At 48.2% G+C, this 27,992-nt stretch overlaps 2 protein-coding genes and 1 pseudogene across 2 annotated transcripts; 1 reads left to right on the forward strand and 2 right to left on the reverse strand.

Annotated features, from left to right (window-relative positions):
- Positions 1 to 14,392: 14,392 nt before the first annotated feature.
- LOC118476951 (uncharacterized) lies at positions 14,393 to 15,504 on the reverse strand (annotated as a pseudogene).
- Positions 15,505 to 18,453: 2,949 nt separating this feature from the next.
- On the reverse strand, positions 18,454 to 22,929 carry LOC100275979 (uncharacterized). The gene is made up of 5 exons (NM_001149884.2): positions 22,469 to 22,929; positions 22,212 to 22,386; positions 19,276 to 19,405; positions 19,138 to 19,176; positions 18,454 to 19,033 (listed from the first exon to the last, which is right to left on the reverse strand). Exons 1-5 carry the CDS (start codon positions 22,835 to 22,837, stop codon positions 18,889 to 18,891), a joined length of 858 nt encoding a protein of 285 aa, NP_001143356.1. The 5' UTR covers positions 22,838 to 22,929; the 3' UTR covers positions 18,454 to 18,888.
- A 464-nt stretch (positions 22,930 to 23,393) lies between these two features.
- On the forward strand, positions 23,394 to 24,135 carry LOC103653712 (uncharacterized). The gene is made up of 2 exons (XM_008680538.3): positions 23,394 to 23,648; positions 23,736 to 24,135. The coding sequence occupies exons 1-2, from the start codon at positions 23,520 to 23,522 to the stop codon at positions 24,027 to 24,029; spliced, it is 423 nt and encodes a 140-aa protein (XP_008678760.1). The 5' UTR covers positions 23,394 to 23,519; the 3' UTR covers positions 24,030 to 24,135.
- The last annotated feature ends 3,857 nt before the right edge of the window (positions 24,136 to 27,992 follow it).

Genomic DNA, 27,992 nt, shown 5'->3' on the forward strand with positions numbered 1-27,992 from the left:
ATTTCTTTTAGTGAATTTGTGTAGTTCTTTGAAGAGAATGAGTTTCTCTTGATCGTTTAAAGAGGATAAGTTTCTCTTTGAAATGTCAAGCCTATCAAACGCTAAGATAGAAATTCATGATTATAATGAAGACCATATGGCGTAGAACAAAGGTGTGTCACTCCATGAACTATTGTATAACATTTGTGTATCTAGGCTCTTACAAGTTAGTGTATGCATGTATATGCAATATCTTAAGTCACATCATAAGGTTGCACTTGAATCTTGGCTTAAAATATTGCATATCATGTCTATTAGTATACCGTTTGATTATGAGTAATTCCTTAAATTGGTGCAATTTCATATTTTCATACTTTATTTATACCAAGGTTCAAATTGTAGAACTTAATTCCCTGACCTCACAAGTCAAAGTGCATAAGCTAAACAAGTATTCATCACTTGTATGCACACATTTAGGGGGAGAATGGTCTATAATTTGAATCTTTGAGACTAACTTCATTTCCAAGTCTCTTATGTGTGTAGTCTCAAATTAGAAAGGAATCTTCGGGCAAAGACAATCACTTCCACTGCAAATTTGATGGGTATCAAAAATTCTTTGCTCCAATAAATATATCTTCTATACATTTCATAAGAGAATGAGTTTCTCTTGTATATGCTACTCCAACATCATCTAAAATTGGTAAATATGTATCACATCTTTTTGGATTACAAATATCTGAAGTAGCATAGCTTATAGATTCTCCTGTCTAGAACTTAATTGATTAAATAGTGCACATGTTTCTTATGTTGCATGATTATGTTCAATTGATACTCCTTGTATACCAATGGTACTTTAAGTTGCAAATAAGTACTCTCAACAGATATCAATTGAATTCATATATATATATGTGCACTAAAACTTGAGGAGAACTTAGTGTAATATGTTATTAGTGATCTATTTATCTATCAAATTATATCAATTGGTGTTTTTCAATTGATATTTTTCATACATGATCACTAGTTGCATAATCCATACTTGTGCAATTTTCATGTTGCCTCTTGTTGTGATAAGAAAATGCTAGGTGACGTCTAGACTCCAGGTATCAAGATTTATCTTTCAGTTAGTATGACAATCTTCATTTGATATCTTGGACCTATGTCACAATTATGCCAACAAGAGCTTACAAATGAATTCTAAATCCAACACAAGTCTGGAAACCCCTTGAAAAGGTAAAACGCAAAGGTACATCACTTATGACACTTATCCATTACCTTTGTGCCATCTAAGGATCCCTTTCATGATAGTGTGTTCACATCTTGCTTAATCATAATTTCTACCCATTATATTCTTTGTATCTTTTTTGGAGATTTATGACAAAGGGGGAGAAATTTTGCATTAAAGCTTACCTTTAGTCTTATGTAACTAAGTGTTATAAGACTTTAAAAGGGGAGAAATAATTAACAAAAAGGGAAGTCATAAGAAAAACATAAGATGTAGAAAATTGATGAGTGCATACTATGTCATGAGCATCACGTTTATTTTATGACACACTGCATCCCATGAATAGTATGATATAAGTTGTCTCCATACTTTGACCCAAATATGTGCTTTTGGCATTTGAGTACAAAAGTGTTATTTTCTGAAATGCACATATTTAGGGGGAGAAAACTATATCATAGGATTCAAAATCTTATTTATCAAATCTTATGTAAGCTTTAAACGTGTTGTCATCAATCACCAAAAAGGGGGAGATTGAAAGTGCATTCATCCCTTTTGTGATTTTGGTGATTTGGATAACAACACATTTAAAGGTCTAACGAGTTTGCTAAGTGTTGAACAGGAAATTCAGTATGATGAACATACTTGAATAGTGTATAATGATCAGTGAACAAGGTTCAACACAAGGTCAAATAACCAGTGAGACAATGCAAATGGATATAATATGGTCTCTATATTGGTTTGAATATATGGACAAGTCCTAAGAAATCACTATGCATAAATATGATCATAATAGAGGTTGAAGTGATTAAGAGGATTGGTCAAGCCAAAGTGAATAAGATATGAGGAATCGTGAATTGGCTTGACCATATTACTATTAGTCCATATATGAATATATGAGAATCAAACTAGAGCTTGATTGATCTTACCAGTTATATCTAGATGTCATTCAAGCAAGGTTCACAATATTGAAGAAATGATTCTCTCAATGGATGCTCAATAGGATGTGACTCAAGAATGGCTTGATAGGGTGAAGATAGCAAGGAAAGGGCTTCGAGGAACTAAGCGAAGGTGAAGGCCAAGCGACGGCTTGTAGACCGAGGTACCATGGCTAAGGTGAAGAAGAGAGTACTTGCACTAAGTCGATGAACTAATCAGCTATGAAGAGTTACAACATGTTGATGCATCAGTAAGGTGACTTGAAGCCATGATTTGAACTCATATAAGGTGATATGGTACAAGTCACAGGGTTTGATTTGAGTTTGCTTCAAAAGGTGAGACAAAGATGTTTGTGATCCTTATGAAGCAATGCCATGGAGAAATCACACATGAGACACCAATGACTCAAGGAGTTTTCTTATTTAATTTTATTTAACTTGAGTATAGGAATCGTCGTACTATAAAGGGGGATCCAAAAAGAAGGTTGGTGTTTGCCAAAGCTCAAACCTCTCTATTCAAAAGCTATTTTTGAAAAGCAAAAATCTCTTTAACGTTCTATGGTTGGCCGTGGTTAGGGTTGAGAAACCTAGAGTGTTCTTGCTGAAAAGCAGCTGAACTTGTTCAGCTGCAGCTGAGCTTTTCAGCTGAGCTGGACTTCAGCTGAGCTGAGCTCCTTCAGCTGTAGCTGAGCTTTTCAGCTGAGCTGGACTCAGCTGAGCTGAGCTTCTTCAGCTACAGCTGAGCTTTTCAGCTGAGCTGAGCTTCTTCAGCTACAGCTGAGCTTTTCAGCTGGGCTGAACTTCAGCTGAACTCAACTTCAGCTGTGAACCTCTTTGACCATACACCAGCTGAACTTGCCTCCGGGCAGTTGAGCTGGGGTTTTCTCTCCTAAACTCACTGGTCAAGACCAGTTGAACTGGTCCTGAGGGGCAGTTCAGCTGGTCTCTGACCCCTCTGACCTCTGTTCTGCAGTCTGCCAGTCAGACTGGCAAACAGGTCGCCAGAGCTGTCAGGGGCAGTTCAACCGCCCCCCCCTGGGCGGTTCAACCGGTCTTGGTCAACTTGACCAGTCTGCAGGTCAGTCTGGCAGTCAGACTGGCAGACAGTCTGCCTGACCTGCCAGGGGAGGCTCAACCGCCCTAGGGGGAGGCTCAACCGCCCTCAGGCAGAAAATTCTGCCCAACGGCTAGTTTTGAGCTCCCACTATATATACTACCTCCTACCTCTCTCCCCAAAGTAGTGAGCACGATTTGAACTCCATTTCTAACCCAAGAAACACCTCCCTCTCTCTCACACACATCTCTTGCCTCTCCCATTTCAAATCTTTGGAGAGGAATCTTTGAGTGAGCTTGAGAGCTGCGGTTTTTGTGCTCCATCTCTAAATCTCTCTTGCTCTTCTTCATTCGAGCTTTGGTACTACATCGAGTTCTTTGTGGATTCATTACTCTTGGAGCTTCTAGCTCCTAGACGACTAGGTGTCTCTTGTGAGTCTCCAAATCTTGTGGAAGACCACAAGAAAGTTTGTATTACCCGCTCGTTTGAGCAAAGATTATTGTGTGGGCTTGACCTTTGTGGTCGGCAAAGGGAGGATTAGGGTTGAAAGAGACCCGGCTCTTTGTGGGCGCCTCAACGAGGAAGTAGGGCACCTTTTGTGGTGTGACCGAACCTCGGGATAAATCTTGTGTATCTTGTGTTCTTGCTCATTGTGTTTGTTTGTGTTCTTCGTTCTCTCACCCTTCCGTGAAAGATTTGTTCATATCTTTTTGGTGTGTGGATTTTGAGAAGTGCCCTTCTCTGATCTACTACTTTGAACCCTGTGGATCATTTAGAACATCTCATTTCCAAAGTTAACTGGGTGAATTTCGAGATCAATTCAGTTTTACCCAGTTTGCTTCTAGTTTTTTTTTGTTGAAAAAGTTTTAACTTGCCTATTCACCCCCCCTCTAGGCAACTTTCAGGGGGACAGCTGGCTGAGGCTACAGAGCGGCCGGTCAAGCCATCTGCTCGGGCCGGGTTCCTGGAGGAGACCCTGGCGGCGATGGCCCAGGCGCGGTGCTGATATCTTCCTTCGACGTGGAGATCCTCCGACCATGTCGTTGTCCGAGGCCGGGTCGGATTCCGCCGAAGGTGGGGTCGATGCCGAGGGTGCTGCTGCTCCACCTACTGATGTCTGAACCTATAGGAACAGTTTGCCTGTAGTACGCGTATGTTTTTTGCGGCCGCCGAGGCCCAAACATATCGTTGTCGTGTTGTAAAGCTGCGTTTCTTTTCCTCTTGTTTCGAGTATCAGGACTTGTTTGTCGGTAGCAGAATCGTTTATCCGAGCGAGAGTTACTTATCACGGGAGGTGATGAGTGAGGTATCCGTATCCCGGAGGCGTAGGAGTCCCTCGGCTCAGTCGGCCTCGCCGCTTACGTGTACTCTTACTCATCCGCAGGATTCTGTTATCGATATAGTCGAGAAGGCACGAAAAATCGTTTCGGCAGAAAAGTTTTCGAGCGTTAAGACTTGTTCGGTCAGCGGAATCGCTTATCCGAGCGTGAGTTACTTATCGTAGAAGGTGATAAGTGAGGTATCCGTATCCCGGAGGCGTAGGAGTCCCTCGGCTCGGTCGGCCTTGCCGCTTACGTGTACTCCGTCATTTTCAGGATCCCACTATCGAAGTAGTCGAAAAGAACGAAATATGTTCTCGCAGAAAGACTTTTTTCGAGGAAAATTTTGACGCAGAGGGGGTCCCCCCCTTCTAGCCCCCGAGGGAGGGTCGGGCTTTGCCGAGGCAAGGCTGACCCTTCCTTGACGGTTAGACTATATTTGTGTATGTGAACGGGGTATATGAACGACTTGAAAACATCTTAAGGGTAGAAGCGACGTAGCTATCATATGTTCCAAGCGTTGCTGTAGACCTCACCTTGATTGTTGGCCAACTTGTATGTTCCGGGCTTCAAAATCTTGGCGATGATGAACGGCCCTTCCCAGGGAGGTGTGAGCTTGTGGCGCCCTCGGGCGTCTTGTCATAGCCGAAGCACCAAGTCCCCCACCTGGAGGTCTCGGGACCAAACCCCTCGGGCGTGGTAGCGTCACAGAGACTGCTGATACCGTGCCGAGTGTAGTAAGGCCATGTCCCGAGCCTCTTCCAGCTGGTCCAGTGAGTCTTCTCGGCTGGTCTAGTTGCTTCGGTCGTTGTACGCCCTTGTCCTCAGGGAGCCGTATTCTAAGTCTGTGGGCAAGATAGCCTCGGCCCCATAGACTAGAAAAAACGGCGTGAAGCTCGTGGCTCGGCTTGGCGTCGTCCTCAGACTCCAGACCACCGAGGGGAGTTCCTTCATCCATCACTTGTCGAACTTGTTGAGGTCGTTGTAGATTCTCGGCTTGAGTCCCTGCAGAATCATGTCGTTGGCACGCTCTACTTGCCCATTCGTCATGGGGTGAGCTACGGCGGCCCAGTCCACCCGGATGTGGTGGTCCTCGTAGAAGTCCAGGAACTTCTTGCTAGTGAACTGGGTGCTGTTTTCGGTGATGATGGAGTTCGAGACCCCAAAGCGATGGATGATGTTGGTGAAGAACGCCACCGCCTGCTCGGACCTAATGCTGTTTAGGGGGCGGACCTCAATCCACTTGGAGAATTTGTCGATAGCGACCAGCAGGTGCGTGTAGCCCCCGGGTGCCATCTGCAAGGGACCAACGAGGTCCAGACCCCACACAGCAAACGGCTAGGTGATGGGTATTGTTTGCAGGGCCTGAACAGGCAGGTGTGTCTGCCTTGCGTAGAATTGACACCCTTGGCAGGAGCGTACAATCCTAGTGGCGTCGGCCACCGCGGTTGGCCAGTAGAAACCTTGTCGGAAGGCGTTTCCAACGAGGGCCCGAGGCGCTGCGTGATGACCGCAAGCCCCTGAGTGTATTTCTTGCAATAGCTCCTAACCTTTGGTGATAGATATGCATCGCTGGAGGATGCCTGAGGGGCTGCGGTGGTAGAGCTCCTTCTCGTCACCCAGCAAGACGAACGACTTGGCGCGTCGCGCCAGTCACCGAGTCTCGGCTCTGTCGAGGGGTAGCTCTCCTCGATGGAGATATTGCAAGTATGGGGTCTGCTAGATTCGATTAGGCGTGACCCCATTCCGCTCTTCCTCGACGCGCAGTGCCTCACCCTAGGGGGCCGAGGGTGCCTCGGGCTGAGCCGAGGGTGCCTCGGGCTGAGCCGAGGGTGCCTCGGGCTGGGCCGAGGCTTCCTCGGGCTCGGGCGTGTCATCGGTCTTGACGGAGGGTTGATGTAGGTCTCGGGAGAAGACGTCTGGGGGAACCGTTGTCCGCCCCGAGGCTATTTTAGCCAGCTCGTCCGCAGTCTTGTTATATCGTCGAGCGACGTGGTTGAGCTCGAGCCCGTAGAACTTGTCTTCCAGGCGCTGAACCTCGTCGCAGTAGGCTTCCATCTTCGGGTCGTGGCAATGGGAGTTCTTCATGACTTGGTCGATGATAAGCTGTGAGTCGCCACGAGCGTCGAGGCGCCAGACCCCTAACTCGATGGCGATGCGCAACCCGTTAACCAGAGCCTCGTACTCGGCCACGTTGTTTGACGCCGGGAAATGGAGGCGTAGCACGTAGCGGAGGTGCTTCTCGAGGGGTGAGATGAAGAGCAGGCCCGCGCTCGCTCCTATTTTCATCAGCGACCCGTTGAAAAACATGGTCTAGAGTTCCGGTTGGATCGGAGCTGCTGGAAGCTGGGTGTCGACCCATTCAGCCACAAAGTCCGCCAAGACTTGGGACTTGATGGCCTTCCGAGGGGCGAACGAGATTGTCTCGCCCATGATCTCCACCGCCCATTTTGCAATCCTTCCCGAGGCCTCTCGGTACTGGATGATCTCCCCCAGGGGGAAGGATGACACCACAGTCACCGGATGAGACTCGAAGTAGTGTCGCAACTTTCGCCGCGTCAGAATTACTGTGTACAGTAGCTTCTGAATTTGCGGGTAGCGGATTTTGGTCTCGGACAGTACTTCACTGATGAAGTAGACCGGCCTCTAGACGGGCATTGCATGCCCTTCTTCTCGTCTCTCGACTACGATCGCGGCGCTGACCACCTGAGTGGTTGCGGCTACGTAGATCAAGAGGGCTTCTCCGGCAGTGGGGGGCACCAAGATGGGCACGCTTGTAAGGAGCGCCTTTAAGTTCCCGAGGGCTTCCTCGGCCTCGGGGGTCCAAGTGAAGCGCTCCGTCTTCCTTAAGAGGCGGTACAGGGGTAGGCCTCTTTCGCCGAGGCGCGAGATGAAGCGGCTCAGAGCCGCAAGGCATCCCATGACCCTCTGTACTCCTTTCAAGTCCTTGATAGGCCCCATGTTGGTGATGGCCGCGATTTTCTCTGGGTTGGCCTCGATGCCCCGCTCGGAGACGATGAACCCCAGGAGCATGCCTCGGGGGACTCCGAAGACACACTTCTCAGGATTGAGTTTTACGCCTTTCGCCTTGAGACACTTGAATGTCGCTTCAAGGTCAGAGAGGAGGTCGGAGGCTTTCCTCGTCTTGACTATGATGTCATCGACGTAAGCCTCGATCGTTCGGCCAATGTGCTCTCCGAACACGTGGTTCATGCACCTTTGGTATGTCGCGCCTGCATTCCTTAAACCGAATGGCATAGTAATATAGCAGTACATGCCAAAGGGTGTGATGAAAGAGGTCGCGAGCTGGTCGGACTCTTTCATCCTGATTTGGTGATACCCTGAGTAGGCATCAATGAATGACAGGGTTTCGCACCCAGCAGTGGAATCCACGATTTGATCGATGCGAGGCAGAGGGTAGGGAACTTTCGGACATGCTCTGTTTAGACCAGTGTAGTCTACACACATCCTCCATTTCCCACCTTTCTTTTTCACAAGCACAGGGTTGGCTAGCCATTCAGGATGGAATACCTCTTTGATGAATCCTGCAGCCATCAGCTTGTGGATCTCCTCGCCTATGGCTCTGCGCTTTTCTTCGTCGAATCGGCGCAGAGGCTGCTTCACGGGTCGGGCTCCAGCTCGGATATCCAGCGAGTGCTCGGCGACATCCCTCGGTATGCCAGGCATGTCCGAGGGACTCCACGCAAAAACCTCGGCGTTCGCGCGGAGAAAGTCGACGAGCACTGCTTCCTATTTGGGGTCGAGCTCGGAGCCGATCCGGACTTGCTTGGAGGCGTCGTTGCTGGGGTCGAGAGGGACGGACTTAACCGCCTCTGCAGGCTCAAAGTTGCCGTCGTGGCGCTTCGCATCTGGCACCTCCTTGGAGAGGCTCTCTAGGTCGGCGATGAGGGCCTCGGATTCAGCGAGGGCCTCAGCGTACTCCACGCACTCCACGTCTCATTCGTACGCGTGTTGGTACGTGGATCCGACGGTGATGACCCCGTTGGGGCCCGGCATCTTGAGCTTGAGGTAGGTGTAGTTGGGGACGGCCATGAACTTGGTGTAGCATGGTCTCCCCAGCACTGCGTGGTAGGTTCCTCGGAACCCGACCACCTCGAACGTGAGGGTTTCCTTTCGGAAGTTGGAGGGAGTCACGAAGCAGACGAGCAGATCGAGTTGCCCAAGGGGTTGGACGCGCTTCCCGGGGACGATCCCGTGAAAGGGCGCCGCACCAGCCCGGATCGTGGACAGATCGATCTGCAAGAGCCCGAGGGTCTCGGCGTAGATGATGTTGAGGCTGCTGCCTCCGTCCATGAGGACCTTGGTAAGCCTGACGTTGCCGATGACGGGATCGACAACGAGAGGTTACTTCCCTGGGCTCGGCACGCGGTCGGGGTGGTCGCCTTGGTCGAAGGTGATGGGCTTGTCGGACCAGTCTAGGTAGACTGGCGCCGCCACCTTCACCGAGCAGACCTCCCAGCGCTCTTGCTTGTGGTGCCGAGCCGAGGCGTTCGCCACTTGCCCACCATAGATCATGAAGCAGTCGTGGACCTTGGGGAACTCCTCTGCTTTGTGGCCCTCCTTCTTGTCGTTGTCGTGGCCTTTGCCACCTTCCGCCAGGGGCCCGGCCCTATGGAAGTAGCGCCGAAGCATGACGCACTCCTCAAGGGTGTGCTTGACGGGACCCTGATGATAGGGGCACAACTCCTTGAGCATCTTGTCGAACAGGTTGGCCCCTCCGGGAGGCTTCCGAGGGTTCCTGTGCTCGGCGGCGGTGACAAGATCTGCGTCGGCGGTGTCGCGTTTTGCTTGCGACTTCTTCTTGCCCTTCTTCTTCGCGCCGCGCTGAGCGGACGCCTTTGGGACGTCTTCCTGCTGGCGCCCCTGAGGCTGCTTGTCCTTCCGAAAGATGGCCTCGACCGCCTCCTGACCAGAGGCGAACTTGGTGGTGATGTCCATCAGCTCGCTCGCCCTAGTGGGAGTCTTGCGACCTAGCTTGCTCACCAAGTCGCGGCAAGTGGTGCCAGCGAGGAACGCGCTGAGGACATCTGAGTCGGTGATGTTAGGCAGCTCGGTGCGCTGCTTCGAAAATCGTCGGATGTAGTCCCACAGGGATTCTCCTGGCTGCTGGCGGCAGCTTCGGAGATCCCAGGAGTTCCTAGGGCGCACGTATGTGCCCTGAAAGTTTCCGGCGAAGGCTTTGACCAGGTTGTCCCAGTTGGAGATCTGCGCAGGAGGCAGATGCTCCAGCCAGGCTCGGGCGGCGTCGAAGAGGAACAGGGGGATGTTGCGGATGATGAGGTTGTCATCATTCGTTCCACCCAGCTGGCAGGCCAGTCGGTAGTCTGCGAGCCACAGTTCCGGCCTTGTTTCCCCCCGAGTACTTGGTGATGGTAGTCGAGGTTCGAAACCGGGTCGGGAACGGCGCCCGTCGTATGGCCCGGCTGAAAGCTTGCGGACCGGGTGGTTCGAGCGAGGGACTCTGATCCTCCCCGCTGTCGTAGCATCCCCCACGCCTAGGGTGGTAGCCTCGGCGCACCTTCTCGTCGAGGTGGGCTCGACGGTCGTGGCAGCGGTGCTCGTTGCCGTGGCGGCCCGGGGCTGCAGGCGTTGTGTCCCGCGTGCGCCCAGTGTGGACCGAGGCTTCCAGCATGAATCGGGAAGTCGCGGCGCGATGCTCCGGGGGGTACCCCTGCCTTCGGGAGGCAGAGCTTTCGGCCCGTCGGACCATGGCATCCTCTAGGAGATTCTTGAGCTCACCCTGGATACGCCGCCCCTTGGTGGTGGATGGCTCCGGCATCGCTCGGAGTAGTATTGCTGCCACAGCCAGGTTCTGGCCGACCCCACAGGAAGCCGGGGGCGACCTTGCCCTGGCATCATCAGCGATGTGGTGCTGGACATCCTGGGGTAGATGACGCGCTTCTCCGGCTGGCGCTCGGCCTGCCCACTCCTGCCCGATGTTCTGCCGGAGCTGCACAAGTTGTCCTGCTTCCTCGTCGAGTCTAGCCTGCATCTCACGGATTTGCTTGAGTTGTGCGTCCTGACCCCCCGCAGTGACTAGGACCACAGCTAGCTCTCGAAGTATGTCAACGCGAGGTGCAGGCCTAGGGGGATCGCCGTCCTCTGGCATACCAAGGTGGTTGCCGTCGTCGAGACCCCCTAGATCGACGTGGAAACATTCGCAACTTGGGCCACAGTCTTCGTCGCCAAGGCTGTGGCCATCATCGGAGCAATCGGAGAGGCAGTAGTCACATGCGGTCATGAAGTCTCGCATGGCACTGGGGTTACCGAGCCCGGAGAAATCCCAACCAGATTCGGGCTCGTCATCTTCCTCGGAACCCGGGGGCCCGTAGGTCGAGACGGCCATCAGTCGGTCACAGGTTGACCGCATATGGTACCCCGGAAGGTTAGGATATGCCTTTACGAAAGCGTCCACCGAAGCGGGGTCGCTTGGTGGGTCGAAGCTGAATCTAAAAGGCACAGGGTGGAAAACGGACGGTACCTCTTGATCGACGGATGGTGACAAAGTCGCGTCGGGGATGGACTGCACCGTTATCTCAGGCACGAGGCTAACGCCCAGCAAGTCCTTCGCGAGCGTGCTGGCGTCCTCCGTCCGCTTGGGGTTGGCGTGTTGCGGGGAAACGACGCTCGTCTTCGTCTCAGACGCAAGGTCAACGCCGGCCGACGTGTCCCCCGCTGGGGCGCCGGCGTCGTCGACTCGCTCAACAGCCAACGAGGTGCCGCCTCCTGCTTGGCCATGGTTGCCCTGCCTCCTCCTCCTGCGGCGGGGAAGGTGACGGGACAGACCCAGATGCTGCTCTTCCGCCATGCGGGGAAGACGTCGTCGATTCCGCCGCCGTAGGGCGGGCTGACGGCCGTCGTTGTCATGCGGCGGAGGAAGGAGTACCATGTCGTAGCTGTCGTCGAGGGACATGAACTCGAGACTCCCGAAACGGAGCAGCGTCCCGGGTTGGAGAGGTTGCTGGAGACTACCCATCTGGAGCTTGACGGGAAGCTGTTCGTCAACACGCAGTAGGCCCCTACCTGGCGCGCCAACTGTCAGTGTTTTGACCCCGGGGGGTCCCTGGACCGACGAGTAAATTGTTGCTGCGTGTCCCAGCCCAGATGGGTCGGCGCGAGATGGAACACAAGGGGGAACAAAAAAAGGGAACCGCGGCTCGTGTTGTCCTGCGCTCAGGGCGGATGCGCTTGTAGTAGGGGGTTACAAGCGTTCGCGAGGGAGAGGGAGAGAGAGAGATTGTCCGTCAGCACGTCCTCCCGCGCGGCCACCTTCCTGTACGAGGGCCCTGGACCTTCCTTTTATAGATGTAAGGAGAAGGCCCAGGTGTACAATGGGGGGTGTAGCAATGTGCTAATGTGTCTAGGAGAGAGGAGCCAGAGCCCTATGTACATGCCGACGTGGCTGTCGGAGAGGTGTTGGTGCCCTGTTCATGTGATGTCGTGGCCGTCGGAGGAGCGCTTGAGCCCTATAGAAGCACAGATGTCGGGGTTGTCGGGTCCTTGCTGACGTCTCCTTGCTTCCGTAGGGGGCTGAGAACCGCCGTCGTCATGGAGCACGCGAGGTGCCATCATTACATGTTTACTGGGGCGAGCCAGATGGGACACCGGTCTTGTTCCCCGTAGCCTGAGCTAGCTAGGGGTAGGGTAATGATGTACCCCCCTGTAGCGTGGTCGGTCCGAGCCCAAGGCCGGGTGAGGTGGTGACTCCTCCGAGGTCGAGGTTGAGTCCGAGCCCTGGGGTCGGGCGAGGCGGAGACCGTCTTCCGAGGTCGAGGCTGAGTTCGGGCCCTGGGGTCGGGCGAGGCGGAGACCGTCTTCCGAGGTCGAGGCTGAGTCTGAGCCCTGGGTCGGGCGAGACGGAGACCGTTTTTCGAGGTCGAGGCGGGGGCCGAGCCCCGAGGTCGGGCGAGGCGGAGCTTCCTATGGCGCCTGAGGCTGGACTCGGCTGCTGTCAGCCTCACCCTAGCGGGTGGCACAGCAGTCGGAGCAGGGCAGGCGGCGCTGTTTTCCTGTCAGGTTAGTCAGTGGAGGGGTGAAGTGACTGCGGTCACTTCGGCCCTATCGACTGAGGAACGCACATCAGGATAAGGTGTCAGGCGATCCTTGCATTGAATGCTCCTACGATACGGTCGGTTGGCGAGGCGATCTGGCTAAGGTTGCTTCTCCGCAAAGCCTGCCCGAGCTGGGCCTCGGGCGAGTCGAAGGTGCGCCCGTTGCTTGAGGAGGCCCTCGAGCGAGGCATGAATCCACCTGGGTCTATTGTTCCTGCCCGAGGCTGGGCTCGGGCGAGGCGAGATCATGCCCCTAGAGTGGACAGAGCTTTGACCTGTATTGCGCCCATCAGGCCTTTGCAGCTTGTGCTGATGGTGGTTACCAGCCGAGTTTAGGAGTCTTGGGGGTACCCCTAATTATGGTCCTCGACAACTGTGGACTAGTTACAACGGTGGACACAACATTCAGGTGGTGGCCTAGGCTGCCTCGCCGGATATAATAGGCAGAACAAAGCATGGACATGGTATGTAGAAGCAAGCAATGTAGCATATATAGGACGAAAGCACATGCATAGAGGATTTTAGTATAATCTCACCTAGGTTGTCTCTAAATCGTAGGTCCGCCACTGACTAGTTAGTTCGTGGGCCATTAGGGGCGTGTTTGCGACCCTGCACTAGGCTGGCTCGGCCTGCCCTACTAGTCCAGCCCTAGGTTGGCTTGGCCCAGTTGGTGCAAGTCACCTTGTTTGTGTTCCTATACGAAATGAGCTCAGCCCAGGCGAGATCGTGTTTGTGACCCATTTTGACAGCTAGGCTAAGAGGCCAACTGCCCAACTACCAAACCGGGAATGTGTTTGGCAGCTGGCTGTGGTCGGCCTGGTCCATAGACAGAAAATAGAGATGGACATAGATGAATACAAAAGAATGAGCAAGAGTTTGCAAGAGCATTACAACAACATATGTCAATTGAACAATACAAGCATCAGCTGAGTTAGCCTCAGACAAATTTAACTTAACTTCATCAATTATTGTCATTTCTAGCTACAAGTTACAATCAAAGAATAACATATCCATATGCAACATAGTCAAGTAGCACATGTATCGGACAAATGCATCCACCAATTGTGTCATCATCGACGAAATGAAAAGAACAAGATTGACAATAGTAATGATTTTCCTCAGATATAATTGCCATTTTCATGTGATCTTTTAACTTGGAGCATAAGGAACATAGCTGGGCAGCCATGAAACCATGATATTCATCCAACCTAGCCATCAAGCCATCTTTGGTGGATAACAGTTGCATTGGGCATGGATGTGCCCCATGGTTCCATGGCAATAATCACACCATGGTGGAAACAACACAATTTTCAGCATATGCCCAGTACCTCACAATTTAAAGATCATCCACATTAACACGGGCAATAATGACAACATGGTTCCATGGCAATTATGTCATCATAGGCATAAAGGAAAGCACAAGTAAACACGGGCCTCAGCTGCAGTACAACACACCAAATGCAAATGCACCTCAGATTAGTGTATATAGAATCATTGGCCAAGTAAAAACTTCAATCATAGTATGAAATGGATGAAATAATATGAACTTACCACAGCAGCCAACAGATGCTACACAAATAGTGCCTTACAATAAGTTTGAGCCAAATAGCTTAGGGTTCAAATGGTGTCCACAACACCCAAATGTTACCTATTGCTAGCCACCCTCCTAGGTAAATTAGACAAAAGGTCTGGTGGGAGTAAACCAGACTGCACACCAAAATGTCTACAACAAACTATTCCCAACTGTAGTCAAAAGAGAGAGTGGGTAAGAAGAGAGAGTGGGTGGTGGTGCACACCAACATGTAATTCACCTACATGTAGTAGTTCTTGGCTAGGAAGGTCCTAAGCCAAATGTTTCAATGTCCCTCAGTCATGTGAACAAAGCTCCTGCCTTGGGCCTTGTTGTCCAGGAGGAAGGTGTAGGCAACAATCAGTGCCTCCTTAGAATAGCCAGGCATCTCCATCACAGCTAGATAGAGGTTAGCATCCACATGGGTAGGTCCAGTCTCTCTAAGAACATTAGCCACATTGTTCACTGCATCAGACATATTGGTCAACATTAGCATCTCATCCTCACTGAAGTTCCCTCTCTTCCTCTTCCTACCCACAGCTATGGAGGGGATCTCGGTGGCCTTGCTACCCTCTACAACATCAGTTTGTGCTCTCTCTTTAGAGATATAGGTGAAGGCAGGTCCCTCAACCTTGGCAGCAACACTATCAACCTGGTCCTGTCCTAAGGCTTCACCAGAACCAAGTGCAAATTTGCCAGTGGCCATAGCATGGCCAAAAATGGCCTCCATCTTAGTGTAGAACCTAATAGGACAGTTTAGGAACTCTGTATCTTTTGGATGGTCCTAATCAAGTAATTGAAAACATTGTGTTTTAGACAAGTAAAAAAGCAAGGAGACATAGGAAACAAACCATAGTGCTACCTTGCAGTGGCCAAGGTAGTACTCCTGATCAAGCAAGATAGCATTGGAGTCACTATCCCATAAAGCCCCACTAAGGTCTTTGAGCTTAGACACCCTAGACCATTTCTGCCTCCATTTCCTCAAGTGGTTATACACCTGAGTTGGGCTCACTGCCTCCCCATTGTACTCCTTAAGGGCTTTGGCCATAGAGTTGACATCCTTGTCCTTGAAGACCTTGCCAGGCCTGCTACCATCACTAAGAAGTTGAGCCATCCTCCTAAGAATAAATCCAAGGTGTTGTTGTTCCACTTCATTGCCCTAGGACCCCCGAGAACAGCAGCAACAAGACTAGCTGCTGCTGGAGCAGCACCGGCACTAGATGAAGTAGCATCATCAGCGTTAGCTACTGCACTAGCACCAACCCTTATCATCTCAGTCATCACATCAGTAGCTGGGACAAACCCACCCTGATCACCAGCTGGGACTAAAGGCATCTGACCACTGGTTTGCATGTACAAATTAGGATAATAATATCAGCACAACAAGAAAAGACAAATGGGAATGAAAAAAATTGGTCACAGCCATGTCCATCATATTATTACATGATCATCGAACAAACATGAGTTCCATAGCAGGGTAAACAAACTAAATTCAATAATGTAGTCCATCATATCCTAGAGCTTCCCCTCCCTTCCCACATAACATTGCAAATGGCATCCCTCTTTGCAGCCATGGCACTGGATTCTTGGCTCTGACTACCATTGTCATCTAGTGGATCTTATTGTGTGCCAGTGAAACCCTCCTCATCAGGCACTACTTCATCAATGCCAAAGCCTAAAATCTAGTTATGCAGGATCAAGCATGCCAACACAAGCTTGACTTGTGTCTTATACTTGTGAAAGGGTTTGTTGTCCAAGATACGAAACATGTTCTTCAATGCGCCTATAGCCCTTTCCACAGTAACTCTAAGTGATGAGTGTCTCAGGTTGAACAATTCTCTTGCATTGGTAGGTCTATTTCTGCTCCCAAACTCACTCAAATGGTACCTAACCCCCTGAAGGGGGGTAGAAAGCCAGTGCGGCATGCATACCCCGCATCTACCAAGTAGAATTTACCTACAATGTGAAATCTACTATGAGCTTGTGTGACATTGTAAAATTTACCTACAATGTGAACTTGGTAGTGCAATTACCTTGTGGGACAGTGAACCCTTCATCCCTCTCAATGGCATCAGCCAGGATAAGTGCATCATGGACAGACCCCTCCCAGCCAGCTAGTACATATGTGAACTTGAGGTCAAAGTCCACAGCAACCATCACATTTTGTGTCAGGTTAGTTTTCCTACCCCTGAAAGCTTGCTGCATGTGTCTAGGCACCCTTGCCAGCACATGGGTGCCATCAATGGCACCAATATAGTCCTAAAAACCATATATGTAAGATAAATGAACATGTGAATATGAACAACTGATGAACCCAAGGTAGGCAAATACCTTTAAATATGGATTCCATCTATAGCTTCCAATGATCTTTGGGTGAGTGGTAGGGCTAGGTGCCTTGATAAGTTCCTTCCTAAGCTCTCCAACAGCATACAAAACCTGATGAAAGTGCTTGTGTATTGTCTGAATGGGCCTCCTAAAGGCCTGGTGCACAACTCTAAACCTTTGGTTGTGACCAACAACATGCAGGAACATGGCAACTTGCTCCTCTACTGACACCCCCTCCCTATCAGTTACCAGTCCCCTCTCTCTAAAGGTCGTGCATAAAGCAAAAAAAGGGGGGCTCTCTTCATCTTAATCATGGAAATGCACTCTACATCAGTGGAGTTGTAAATCATGTTGAGGGTCCTATGTATGTGAAGTTCACTTTGTTCCCTAAGTACATAGACTAGAGGGTCAGGCTCTACTTTAGGATCAAACCTTTTTCTTTTAAGCCTAGTGGTAACAAATGTAACCATCACTACTGTCAAGGCAGCTGCTTGCTTACACAACAGCTCACGGCTCAAAGAGGGATCCATCTACATGCATATAACAATGATACAAGAATTAATCTAATCATACCCTGCTTGGCCTCAACATGGTTGCAAAATGAATCAGTAAGGAAAAAGAACACGGCTGCATCATCTATATGATACCTCCAAGTGAACGTAAAGGACAACATCATCGACCATTTTAATATAAATCCAAAGCAAACCACATGAAAATCAAAATCGCAGCAGGTATAACATGAACAACAAACTGTACCAAACCCTAACTCATGAAGCAAGCACCATAAAATAGAACGATTGGGGTTGATTTCACCTTGGGGTCAAGGTCGTAGCAACAGAGACGGGGCAGATCTAGAAGTATAGGAAGCAGATCGACCAGAGACGAAGTAGATGCCCAACACCACGGAGTCACGGCACCAGGCGGAGCTGGACGCAGCCGCGACGCACAGCTGCTCGCCTCCGGTCTCACGAGGGGGGGAGGGGTGGAAGAACAACGAGCAGCGAGAGGAGGAGAAAAGAGGGAGCAACATCGCCATATATAGCCGCAAGAGGATTCACCGGAGCGCACCTTCCCGCGCGCGCGAAATCCTCACCTTCCCGCGCAAGCCCGCGCCAGCCACCCCGCCGACCGCCGAAATCGCCATCGTGCGCCACGCGCAGCCGCGCTCCCAGGAAACGAACCCTAGCCGCGTTTCCTGGGAGCCAGGCACAAGCCGGCTTTTTGGCTGTTTTCAGCCAGACCGTAAAACGGACCAACCTGGCAAACACGCCTACTTGCAGCCCACGAGCGCGACCGGGCTATTGGGCCACCCTCGCAAACACGCCCTAGATTAGTGGGTCGTGGCCTTGTGGCTACGTTTCACCTTAAGGTCATCTCCAGAAGAACGCGTATATGGATGTGTAAAACATTATTTATAAAGTGAAGTTTAAAATAAGGAGTGATGTAGAAAGAGAAAAGAGGCTGCTGGAGGTAGCCTAAGCTGAACCGCTGCCCATAGAGCGGCAGCCAAAGTAGATGCCCAGGGTCGTCGGGCAGTGGATCCGCGCCTGGATTGGAGATGAGCAAGGGGAGCGCATAGAAGGTAACGCCGACCTGGTTTCTCACCTGAGAAACGACTTCCATGAATCTCATCTTAACTCTTCTTTCAGCAAAGCATTATCAAAACAATAAGGTACTACGAAATCTAGAGTAGACTAGTTTCAGGGTTAGGTCTGCTTACAAACAGTCCAAGTTAAAATAGAAAACACATCCTCAGTGTTAAAAAGCCTGATTGTCTCCTTATACATGACACACGCACACATCCAGTTAAGGAGGTGAGATTAAAAAATATGCTACGAGATCATGTCTAACTTTTCGTAGTCTACAGATCAGCACTGTACTGGACCTCGGCCTGGAATGCCCAAGCTTCCAACGGTAGGCCTTGTGCTCTGAAACGCCTCCCGATTGGAATGAGAAATAGAACAGCACGAGAAGCTTGCACTTCAAAAGCAGCATGTCCTACAAAAACCAGAGAACCAACAGCCATTACATGATCAATGTTTCCAAAGAGCAGCCATGCACTTACGTGAACAACTCACTACCAATACAGCAATACTTGATTGCACACTAAATACCATCTGCGGCTGGAACTTCACAAATACACAAGATGTTCAATTGATGGCTAAAGTGGTGACATCACTAGCCAAAAAAAAGTCACTCCCCCAATTATGAACTACTACCTCCGTTCTTGAATATTTGTCGTCGGCTAGTTTATTTTTTACTAATATGCGACAAATAAAAAAGAACGGAGTGAGTAGTTATTTTGGATTTTCTAGCTACATCAACAACAAACAACACTTGTGTACAAACACATGGCTCTCTCTGTTCCAACCAAATTATAAGGCGTTTTGGCTTGTAGATAAGAGCCACCTATTACGAGTTCCCTGTTGGTACATTTTGAGCTGCTGCCCTTCTCCTGGTTAGTGGCCCCGGGCTACCAAATATGTCTGGAACTCTTGCTGGACTGGACGCTGCCTTTCTTCTCGTTATTGATCGTGGAGTGCCTGATGCCTTCTTCCTACCAAAGGAAAAGGTTCTGGTTCAAGGCATTCTGCGTAGTGCAACACGCAAGGGGCAAATGAAAAGGTAAAATAAGGATGCGGGAGCCAGCATTGGTCAAACCTCTTTGTGCCTGAAAGATTAGCTACTCTTTTCCTCGTCCTGCATATTAGTGAGCAAATGTAACAAATCAAAAACATGTGAGCAATATGACCGATTGTTGAAGTAAGTGGCAAGATTCTTTGCAAAGTTTTAGATGACCTGCTCTCAGTGAGAATGGGAGGAAGGTCATGACCCATTGTCTGTTTCTCGACACTATTTTTTATCATTTCAGCTGCCGCTGAAGACACTCCAGAAGCTTCTTGGCACCCATTCGGTTCATCCAACTTACCTACATAAGAAACAAGACGGATTTATTTAATAATAAAAGAAGTAGAAGTAACCATCACAACAAAAGTACCCCCTCTGTTCTAAATTATAAGTCATTCTAGCTAAAAACTAGCTTTTAGGTACAATGTTTTTGCTATGCATCTAGAATTCTAGATATGTTGTCTAGAACTCTAGATGCATAACAAAAAGCATGTATAAGTGTTATCAGGTTGTCTGATACTCTGATTAATCACCCTTATCACTTGATTAGGAACTCCGATTCAAACAGAGCGATCATACACCTGGTCGTCCAATTGATTTTCGACTACTCATGATTAATCCGATTGATCACCCTTATTGGTACCTAGCAATCCAATTCAATCAGAGCGATCAAAAACCTGGTCATCCGATTAGGTGTCCTGACCGACCAGACTACAAATGGGCAGACGTGCTGCTTTAGTTTACTGGGCTAGCTCTGTTTGGGCCCATTATGATTCCTCTTTTAACCTCTCCCACTCTTTCCCTCACCTCCTCAGTCCTCACTCACCCTGCAGCTTCCAGTCATCAGCTGCAGTTGCTGTGTGTGCAGCTGCATCTCTTCCCCTCCAGTTCCCAGCAGCCCGTCAGTAGGGATGAAAACGGTCGGAAACGGTCGGTAAAAACTAAAACCATTACCGTTTTCATATTTTTATCGGAAACAAAATCAAAAACGGTAACTCCGGAAACGGAAACGATATCGGTATTTCGGAAACATCGGAAACGAAAGTTCGGTGCGGAAAATACACCGGTAACGGTCGAAATCTAAAATACGATCGGTAAACATATCAAACTTCACAATAAAACAAAATTGACAAAAGATCACAAATACTACAAGTTCACAATTCATGATATAACAAGTTCACAAGGATCACAAATTTATAATATAAAAAGTTTATAAAGATCACAAGTTCACAGTATAACAAGTTCATAAAGATGACAAGTTCACAGACTCAAATTTCACAATATCCACTCGATTTAGTTGACATAGCATGCTTACTCATGAAATATTTTTTCCTCACATAAAGGGTTTTCACAGCCTCACAGGAAAACTCTAAAATCTAGTGTGTGGAAAAGACAGACTGTCGGCTATCTATCATTATATATTACTAATACATAACATGTGCATAGAAAATGGTGGATTCGTTCGAGAGACCAAATCGTTAATCTCAACTGTCTTCCAATACCATCTAACCCCAAAAAAATCTTAAAACGTCCAAAAAATAAAAAATAAGTAATACTTATCCAGAGATGTACAGGCGATGCGAAAAAATCACATGCTGGAAAATTCCGAAAAAATTCCGAGACACAATTCTGGAAATTTCCGAGACACAAATCCGGTAATTTCCGACAAAAACCGGTAACCGATGGAAACGGTCGGTAAAACACCACGCCGATTCCGATACCGATTCCGACAGAAAATTCCGAAAACCGATTCCGTTTTCGAAAAATACCGTTACCGATGAATCCGATCGAAAAATTTCGAAATCGGTTTCCGGAATTCCGAAAAATTCCGAAACCGTTTTCATCCCTACCCGTCAGTGCATCTTCCCTGCTGCTTCCTCCTCCCTCCTGCAGTACTGGGTACTGCTGCCTTCATATATGTATATAGTATATGGTATGCATATATGTCCTGCTATATACAAGATGATTATATAGACTACTAGACCAATCAGATGTCGATTAATCATCCTGGTCATTGACTAATCGTGCTGGTCAGTACCAGGGCGACTAGCGATGACTTGATTTAATAACATTGATCTAGAAAAGACAGAACGACATAAATTGACATGGAGGGAGTAGTGGTGAATATTGCATAATGAACAAAAATAAGGCCTACGTTCACCGCGAATGTGCTGCCATCATGTAGTTTCTTAGCATGAATATTCCAATCACATTCCTTGTCCGCAGACCACATACCCATTATCTCTATGCAATATTTTGGATGGAAACTGTTTTGATGACACTTTGCTTCATGCATAGCATCAAATATCTGTAAATGTGGAGTCCTTGACGATTTCTGAGATGTCTCGTCATATGTGGCGTGAAGAGCTTATACAGCATCAGCACGAGGGATTAGCAACCATTTCAGCTCAAAATCTACAGCCTCAGCATCCTGCTTTCCCCTTCGGTCATTATAATCCACATGACCACATCTCCTCTAGAGAGATCAAATGTTGTATCTAGTATCTACAAACTCTGGCTCGTCTGGCCAGATAAGGCAATCATCTGCAGCCTGTAGTGGTTCTCATTTACCAATTAAAGTAGTCCCCTCACCATAACTCAGAACTTGCAGCTCGTTTGCCTCACTGTCACTTCTCAGTGGTCACAATTTTATTACTGTGCTCAATGCTCATACATACCAGCAGAGCTCACAATCTTCACATGCTTTGAAGCCCTTAGCAAAGTTAAAAGATTTCGATGAATGGCAAGTCTAATTGTGATTGTTGTTATCAACATACCAGAAATATAGCTCGTGGTACCATGCCTGGTGATAGTGTTAGTATGCATATTTCCTGACATTTCACCCTTACCTCCAATTGCAAAATTGGGTGGGGGGTATAAAGATGAGCAGGTGAAGAAAACAGATCCTAGAGACATCAGAGATGGAAAAACCTCGATGCCCAATGGAAGTGGAACCAGAAAAAAAAAACTGTACAAATGCAAAAAAAAAACTAAAACTTTCTTAATCTAATAAATCAGTTGTAATACCACCAGTGAACCTTTTGACGAGTATGTGCCTACTAGACAGTCACTACTCATATTCCAAAAGGGCCTAATTAGTAGTGTACCAGGGGTATTTTTATCTGGGCTGCATAGCGCTGCCACTAGCTCCGACGAGTTGGCGCCCCACATAGGCAGCGCAACTATCGAATCGACAATGGCAGCCTCTCCTGCGTCGCAGATAGAGTTGGCCTCGTCGCACCACTGGCACACCTTCTTCATCAGCTCAACTTGAATGTCAGCCTGCACAGACACCCGTAGCAGAGGAAAGTTGGTAATCTTAATCTGAAGTAGGAGAGGGAAGTAGGGGCTGAGCAACACCTACCTGTGCGAGGAGCTCGTCGAGGACAGAGACCAAGGAGGAGGAGGAGGCAGCGACGGGAGGGGATTGGGATGTCGGAGCCGGTGGCGGGGGAGCGGGAAGCGGGGCGAGAAGTTCGGAGGCGAGGGCCTCCCAGCGGGAGAGGTCGCGGAGGCGCTTGGCGCGGAGGCGGAGGAGCGCGCGGCGGCGGCGGCGGAGGCCGGCAGCCTTGGGGTCGGGGCCCGCCGCCGTCTGGGTGGTGGAGGGCGCGGCGTCGGGGTAGAGCCCTCGGTGAACCTTGTAGACAAAGCCCTCGTCGTTGCGAATCTCGTACTCCTCCTCGACGTGTCCGCAGCCGCCGGGCTCGCCCACGGCCTCTGACCCTGCGGGCATGAGAGGGGCCGAGGGGGTGTGCAAGGAGGATGAGGAGGGGTTCCTCGGCGGCCGTGGGGATCTCTCGTTGTGCACGGGGAGACGAAGGTGTTGAGAATTTGGGGTTTCAAAATTTTTGGTTTTGGAGGGCAGGAGCGCGGCTGGACCCAACTTTTTTTTTTGCAAATGGGCCTTTTTCGGTTTTTTTTTCACAATTATGCCTCTGTCAGTTTCATTTCAAAAAATGGACTCTTAGCTCGGTGCCGTCATCGTTGGCGCTGAGCTTGTGTGTGCCGGCGCCAATATTATTGGCGTGCATACATCAGATAGAGGGGTGACTTGGAATCTACGTGGCAGATACCTCGGCGCCATAGATCTTGGCGCCGAGGTAGGAGCCGCCGGTCAACGACGCCTACCTCGGCGCCAAGATCTATAGCGCCGAGGTATCTGCCTATAAATAGAACCCTACGTCCGAGTGGTTTGTGTGCTCATCCCTATTCTTCGAAACTAGAGATTTCAGCCTGATTTATAGGATGTGTAGGCGTGGTAAATCTGCTAAACAAAGGTAAGTATTGGATCCGCCTCTTATTTTGTGAGTCTATTATATTTGTGATTGTTATAGAGCTTATGGAAATTTAGGAAGGGTCCTTTGACCGAAACTGCCTTCGACCCGCTGCCTTTGCCAAGTGGTGTTCCAGTGCCTATGTGTTTTTATGGTGATCCTTGTAAGGTTGATAAGTCTGAGGATCATGACATCTATCGACAGAGGTATTGGATGTGTGCTAACTTTGCATTTGAGCCAACTATTGTTCAACGTCGGATGAATTTAATGGTGAGAATAATCTTGTAATATGTTAACATTTTGAAGACTCGGAGTGGTGAATGTTTTTTTACATACTAATAATTGCATGTTTTGTAGACTCCTCCACCGCTATGTGATTTTGAGCAGTGGATTGACACAGAAATATCAGTGAAAGACAAGAAGTGGTTGGAGAATCTTAAAAAGTTGGATGCAGAGGACAAAGAGAGGATGGAGAAAAGACGAGAGGAGCTTGCTGCCGAGCAACAACGTGAAGACGAGCAGGAAATGAGGCGTGTTGCTGAATGCAGGGAAGAGAAGGAGAAGGTTGAGCGTGCACGTCGTGCAAAGGAAGCAATGGAGGAGAACCCTGATGCATTTCGCAAGGGCAAATGGCCCCGTTGCACTCAGTAGTCTAGGTGTTTTATTTGAAGTTATGTAATAATGAACTTATTATTCGGTATTATGTATTGTCGAACAATGATATTTGGTAATGAATTACCTTCAAATTGATGAAAAACGACATAAATACGCAATTGATGAAAACTACATTTAAAGCAATTGTTGAAGGCGACTTCAAGCAATTGATAAAGATAATCAACACGCTGAAAGCAATTGATACAGAAGAGTTTTCTAGTAGTGCTCCCACATTCCAAATTGTGTGGACCCTTCTCCATAATATCCTCCCATTGTTGTTGTCTGCTGTGGGTGCGGTGGAGACGTCGGAGGACCAACATTCTTGTTGTGACAAGGGCAGCAACAATATGGATCTGGGCATACTTGCACCTGTGAAGCACCATCATTGTTGTTGTCTCTTTCTTCCTCGTTATTTCTGTTGCTTACTTCCCTCTCTAGATCAAATATCCTATTCTGTAGGTAGGATATGTATTCCGCATGAGGAAAAATCGGACGAGGATCTACCCAACGAGTGAACCCACAATTCTCCTTGACCAATGAATGCTGCATAAATGTTTATAGTTAGTTTCACTGAACAACAAAAGTATTTAGAACAAAGGATTAGAAATTATTTTTTACATATGCATAAGGACATCTGAAGAAACGCCGGCCTCCATCAATTCCACCCTCAACGAACATCTGCACGAAGCAATCCTCACCATACATGCACTTCGGCCAATCTTCTCTCCTATTATCGTAGGACCTAAGTCTAACCTCTTTACTGAAATCTTTTTTACTTTGAACTGGAAAGTTAAAAACCGCCTCTTCAAAAAAATCTAGACCAAGAGGGTCATCGAAACACATTGGAGTTAACTTCCCTCCATCCTTTCGTCTCTCATTTCCTGCACCCTTGCCCCTAGAAGACCCTGAAGCCATTGTATTGCACAATGAAGCAAATGTACAAAGGATCTTGTATATGTAGGCGAAAGGATAGGTAGTGTAATGGATTATGATAACAGATATGTACAAAAACTCTGAAAAGGCTATGTTCTGGTTCTGAAAAGGCTACATGTACTACGATAATGTAGGATATTGTTGATTCTGAAAAGGCTATATATACAGTCCTGAAAAGGCTATTTATACACTCTGAAAAGGCTACGAAATGGATCTGAAAAGTCTAGATGCTAGTCCGAAAATTGATGCTTCTGAAAAGGCAATGTAATAGTTTTGTAAAGGCTACATGACATAATCACAGATTTCACAAAATTTCGGCAGAGTTTTCTCTGTTTTTTGTCAATCCAACATATACACAGAGATAAGCATAACATACAAGTGCATACAAATTTAAAAAATTCCAAGCAAGCTCATAAAAGTCCAAACAAGTGCATTACAAGTCCATAGAATTCATACAAGTCCATAAAAATGCCATACAAGCCCATAGAGGCCAAATAAGTCCATTACAAGTCCATATAATTCATACGTTACATAACAAGTCCATAGAGTCCAAATCAAGTCAACGTCTCATAGTCTTACCCTTGCCTAAAGCATCGGTGCCTGGAGTATAACGTTGTGGAGAGCGGTGTCGCCTACGATCTTGTGGTTGTAATGGTTGTGTCGAAGGAGCCCCCTGAAGCTGTGAAGGTCCTATCTCGTCGTGATCGTAGTTGAAGCCAGCACCCATTCCTGTGGAGGGTGTTGCTGTGTCGGTACACGATGGTACATGGACGTCATGTGCAACATTAGTCCTGCAGCCACAGTGAGCAGCAGCTCCACGTAGGCGCCTAGATAAACGCTGCATGCCAAATACATAATAGTTTACAACATAATCATAACAAGCTAAAGGCTATAAACGATGCATGTGGGCTTACCTGCAAGAAGCTGCGCATGCTGCTGTCGCCCACAGTCAAAAGTTGCGATCAATGTCCTCTACCGACCGTCGCAATGTGTTACCCTGTACAACACAATTTGCATCAAACATACAATTTATACATGTCGAGTATTAAAATCGAGTAAAACTTACCACTCGATCTAATATGGGTGCCGCCTCCACTTGGGTTCCCAGTCTTGTGGACAGGTCGTACTCTGTTTCTTCATCGTCAGAAGAATCAATGTCGGCGTAGTCTTCCGCTGTCCACTGCTGGCGAAGCTTACAACGAGTCGCACCCTGGTACGAAGCTTGGTACCGCCTGTAGTCTCCATTGTTGTGCAACTCATCGTTGGAATATACATTCTCAGCACCCAAATCCCATTCATTCATAAATATCAGATGATGTTGACGAAAGTCCGTTATCTTCTTTTGCTTCCGCCGGTCAAATCTACACACAAATCATATCATATAAAGAACACAAAGTTACGAATGATTGATGTTATAAATTGCAAACTGGATTTATAGATTGCAAACTTACTTGTGTAGCTCCTTAGAAGTAGGAATATCTTCAACCGGCCATATCTGGTTCCTACCAAACTGTCTCTGAACCCTGTGAGGTAGGTGCCACTCAACACACCAGAAACAGATCATAGGACATTGCATCATATAGAGTTCATCTTCACTGCTGCATACTTCACTAAAGATCATCTCATCCAACTCAGGTGCGTTGTATGGCTTCCATGTGACCTGAAATAAAAATGAAGCAATCTTTGTTAAGTATAATAAAACAAATTTCATAATGATAAGATATACATGTTGAGTACTTACGCTAGAGGCCGAAAGCGTGTCAAGCTCGTTAACATACTCCATGTATGCCCTCTTAGCTCTGGCAAAAGGAGCTTCCACTTGGTCCCAAATATAAGAACATGTCGGTCGAAGACGTTCATTTCCATAAATGATCCATGGCCATGGTCTAGGCTGGAAAACACGTGGCCGACCAACTGGTATGCGAAACCTACAAAATGAAATTAATGTTAGTAAGTAATATAGCCTTATTAAATAAAATTAAGGAGGACATACCACATCCATATCTGCAGGAGGTAGACGCAACCGCCTATGGACGAAGAGGAGGACGTACGACGGCAAGCCTCACAAAGCTGCCGGTACAAAAAAGAAAGCACAGCGGAGCCCCAACTGTAGTGTCCAGCTGTATCCCAGTCGGTTAGACATGGGATGTACATCCATGACGCGCAGTCTCCTGTGGCGTCTGGGAAGAGGACACAACCAAACATGTGCAAGATCCAAGCTCGACAATAGAACTGGACTGTATCCTCATCAGCATCAGCAGGGCACACACCAAACGACTGACGGAGCCATGTGATGCGTACTCCAGCAGTCCTGTCAACGCCCTCAGCAGGAAGCTCTCTACCAAGAAAGGCCTCAACTCTAGCCCTCCAACCGTCAGAGTCACATTGGCCTGTCACTGCTCTCCCACCAACATCGAGTCCAAGTATCTTCTGTGTATCCTCTAATGTGACTGTCATCTCACCAAAAGGAAGATGAAAACTATGTGTCTCGGGCCGCCACCTACATAATTAAAAAATAATTTAGTGTAAACGAGCTCAATGATTCAAGAATAATTTTACAAAATCCTAAAACAATACATGTCCACAAGTGCAGTAATGGCCGCCGAGTCAATAGTAGGCAACCCACGTCGTAACTGGTACGATATTACATCTAGACCTGCTCGTCTGAGGTAATTAGTGTACCTTTCGTCAAACACCATGTCTAGGAACCCATTGTGTGTCCTAGAACGAAGCGTTGCTAGGTCCTACACGGAAAAATATTATATTAGCAACACCATTTGTACAACAACAATTCTACAAGAAATATTTACAATTGAATACCTGGCCTTCCGACAGAAGGCGCCCCCGGTGGCTCTCGTCATAGAATGGGTCGAGGAGGTGGAACTGTGCCATCCTACAAAATGAAATTAATGTTAGTAAGTAATATAGCCTTATTAAATAAAATTAAGGTAATATCATTAAACTAAACAATACAAACCTCGCTAATCTGCCAACGACAAGTGCGTGAATTATGACCAAGTCTACCGC

The sequence above is a fragment of the Zea mays genome, chromosome 4, assembly GCF_902167145.1.
Source record: "Zea mays cultivar B73 chromosome 4, Zm-B73-REFERENCE-NAM-5.0, whole genome shotgun sequence".
Taxonomy (NCBI): Eukaryota; Viridiplantae; Streptophyta; class Magnoliopsida; order Poales; family Poaceae; genus Zea; species Zea mays.

Bases quoted from the DNA above. Each gene is read 5' to 3' on its own strand.
- LOC100275979 (NM_001149884.2), bottom strand. From the start codon at position 22,837: ATGCCCGCAGGGTCAGAGGCCGTGGGCGAGCCCGGCGGCTGCGGACAC. The intron at 19,406-22,211 runs GTACACTACTAA...TTTCTTATGTAG, and splicing joins CCCAGATAAAAATACCCCTG to GTAAGTTGGATGAACCGAAT. The intron at 19,034-19,137 runs GTTTGACCAATG...TTCCTTTGGTAG, and splicing joins AATCTTTCAGGCACAAAGAG to GAAGAAGGCATCAGGCACTC.
- LOC103653712 (XM_008680538.3), top strand. From the start codon at position 23,520: ATGTGTTTTTATGGTGATCCTTGTAAGGTTGATAAGTCTGAGGATCAT. The intron at 23,649-23,735 runs GTGAGAATAATC...CATGTTTTGTAG, and splicing joins AACGTCGGATGAATTTAATG to ACTCCTCCACCGCTATGTGA.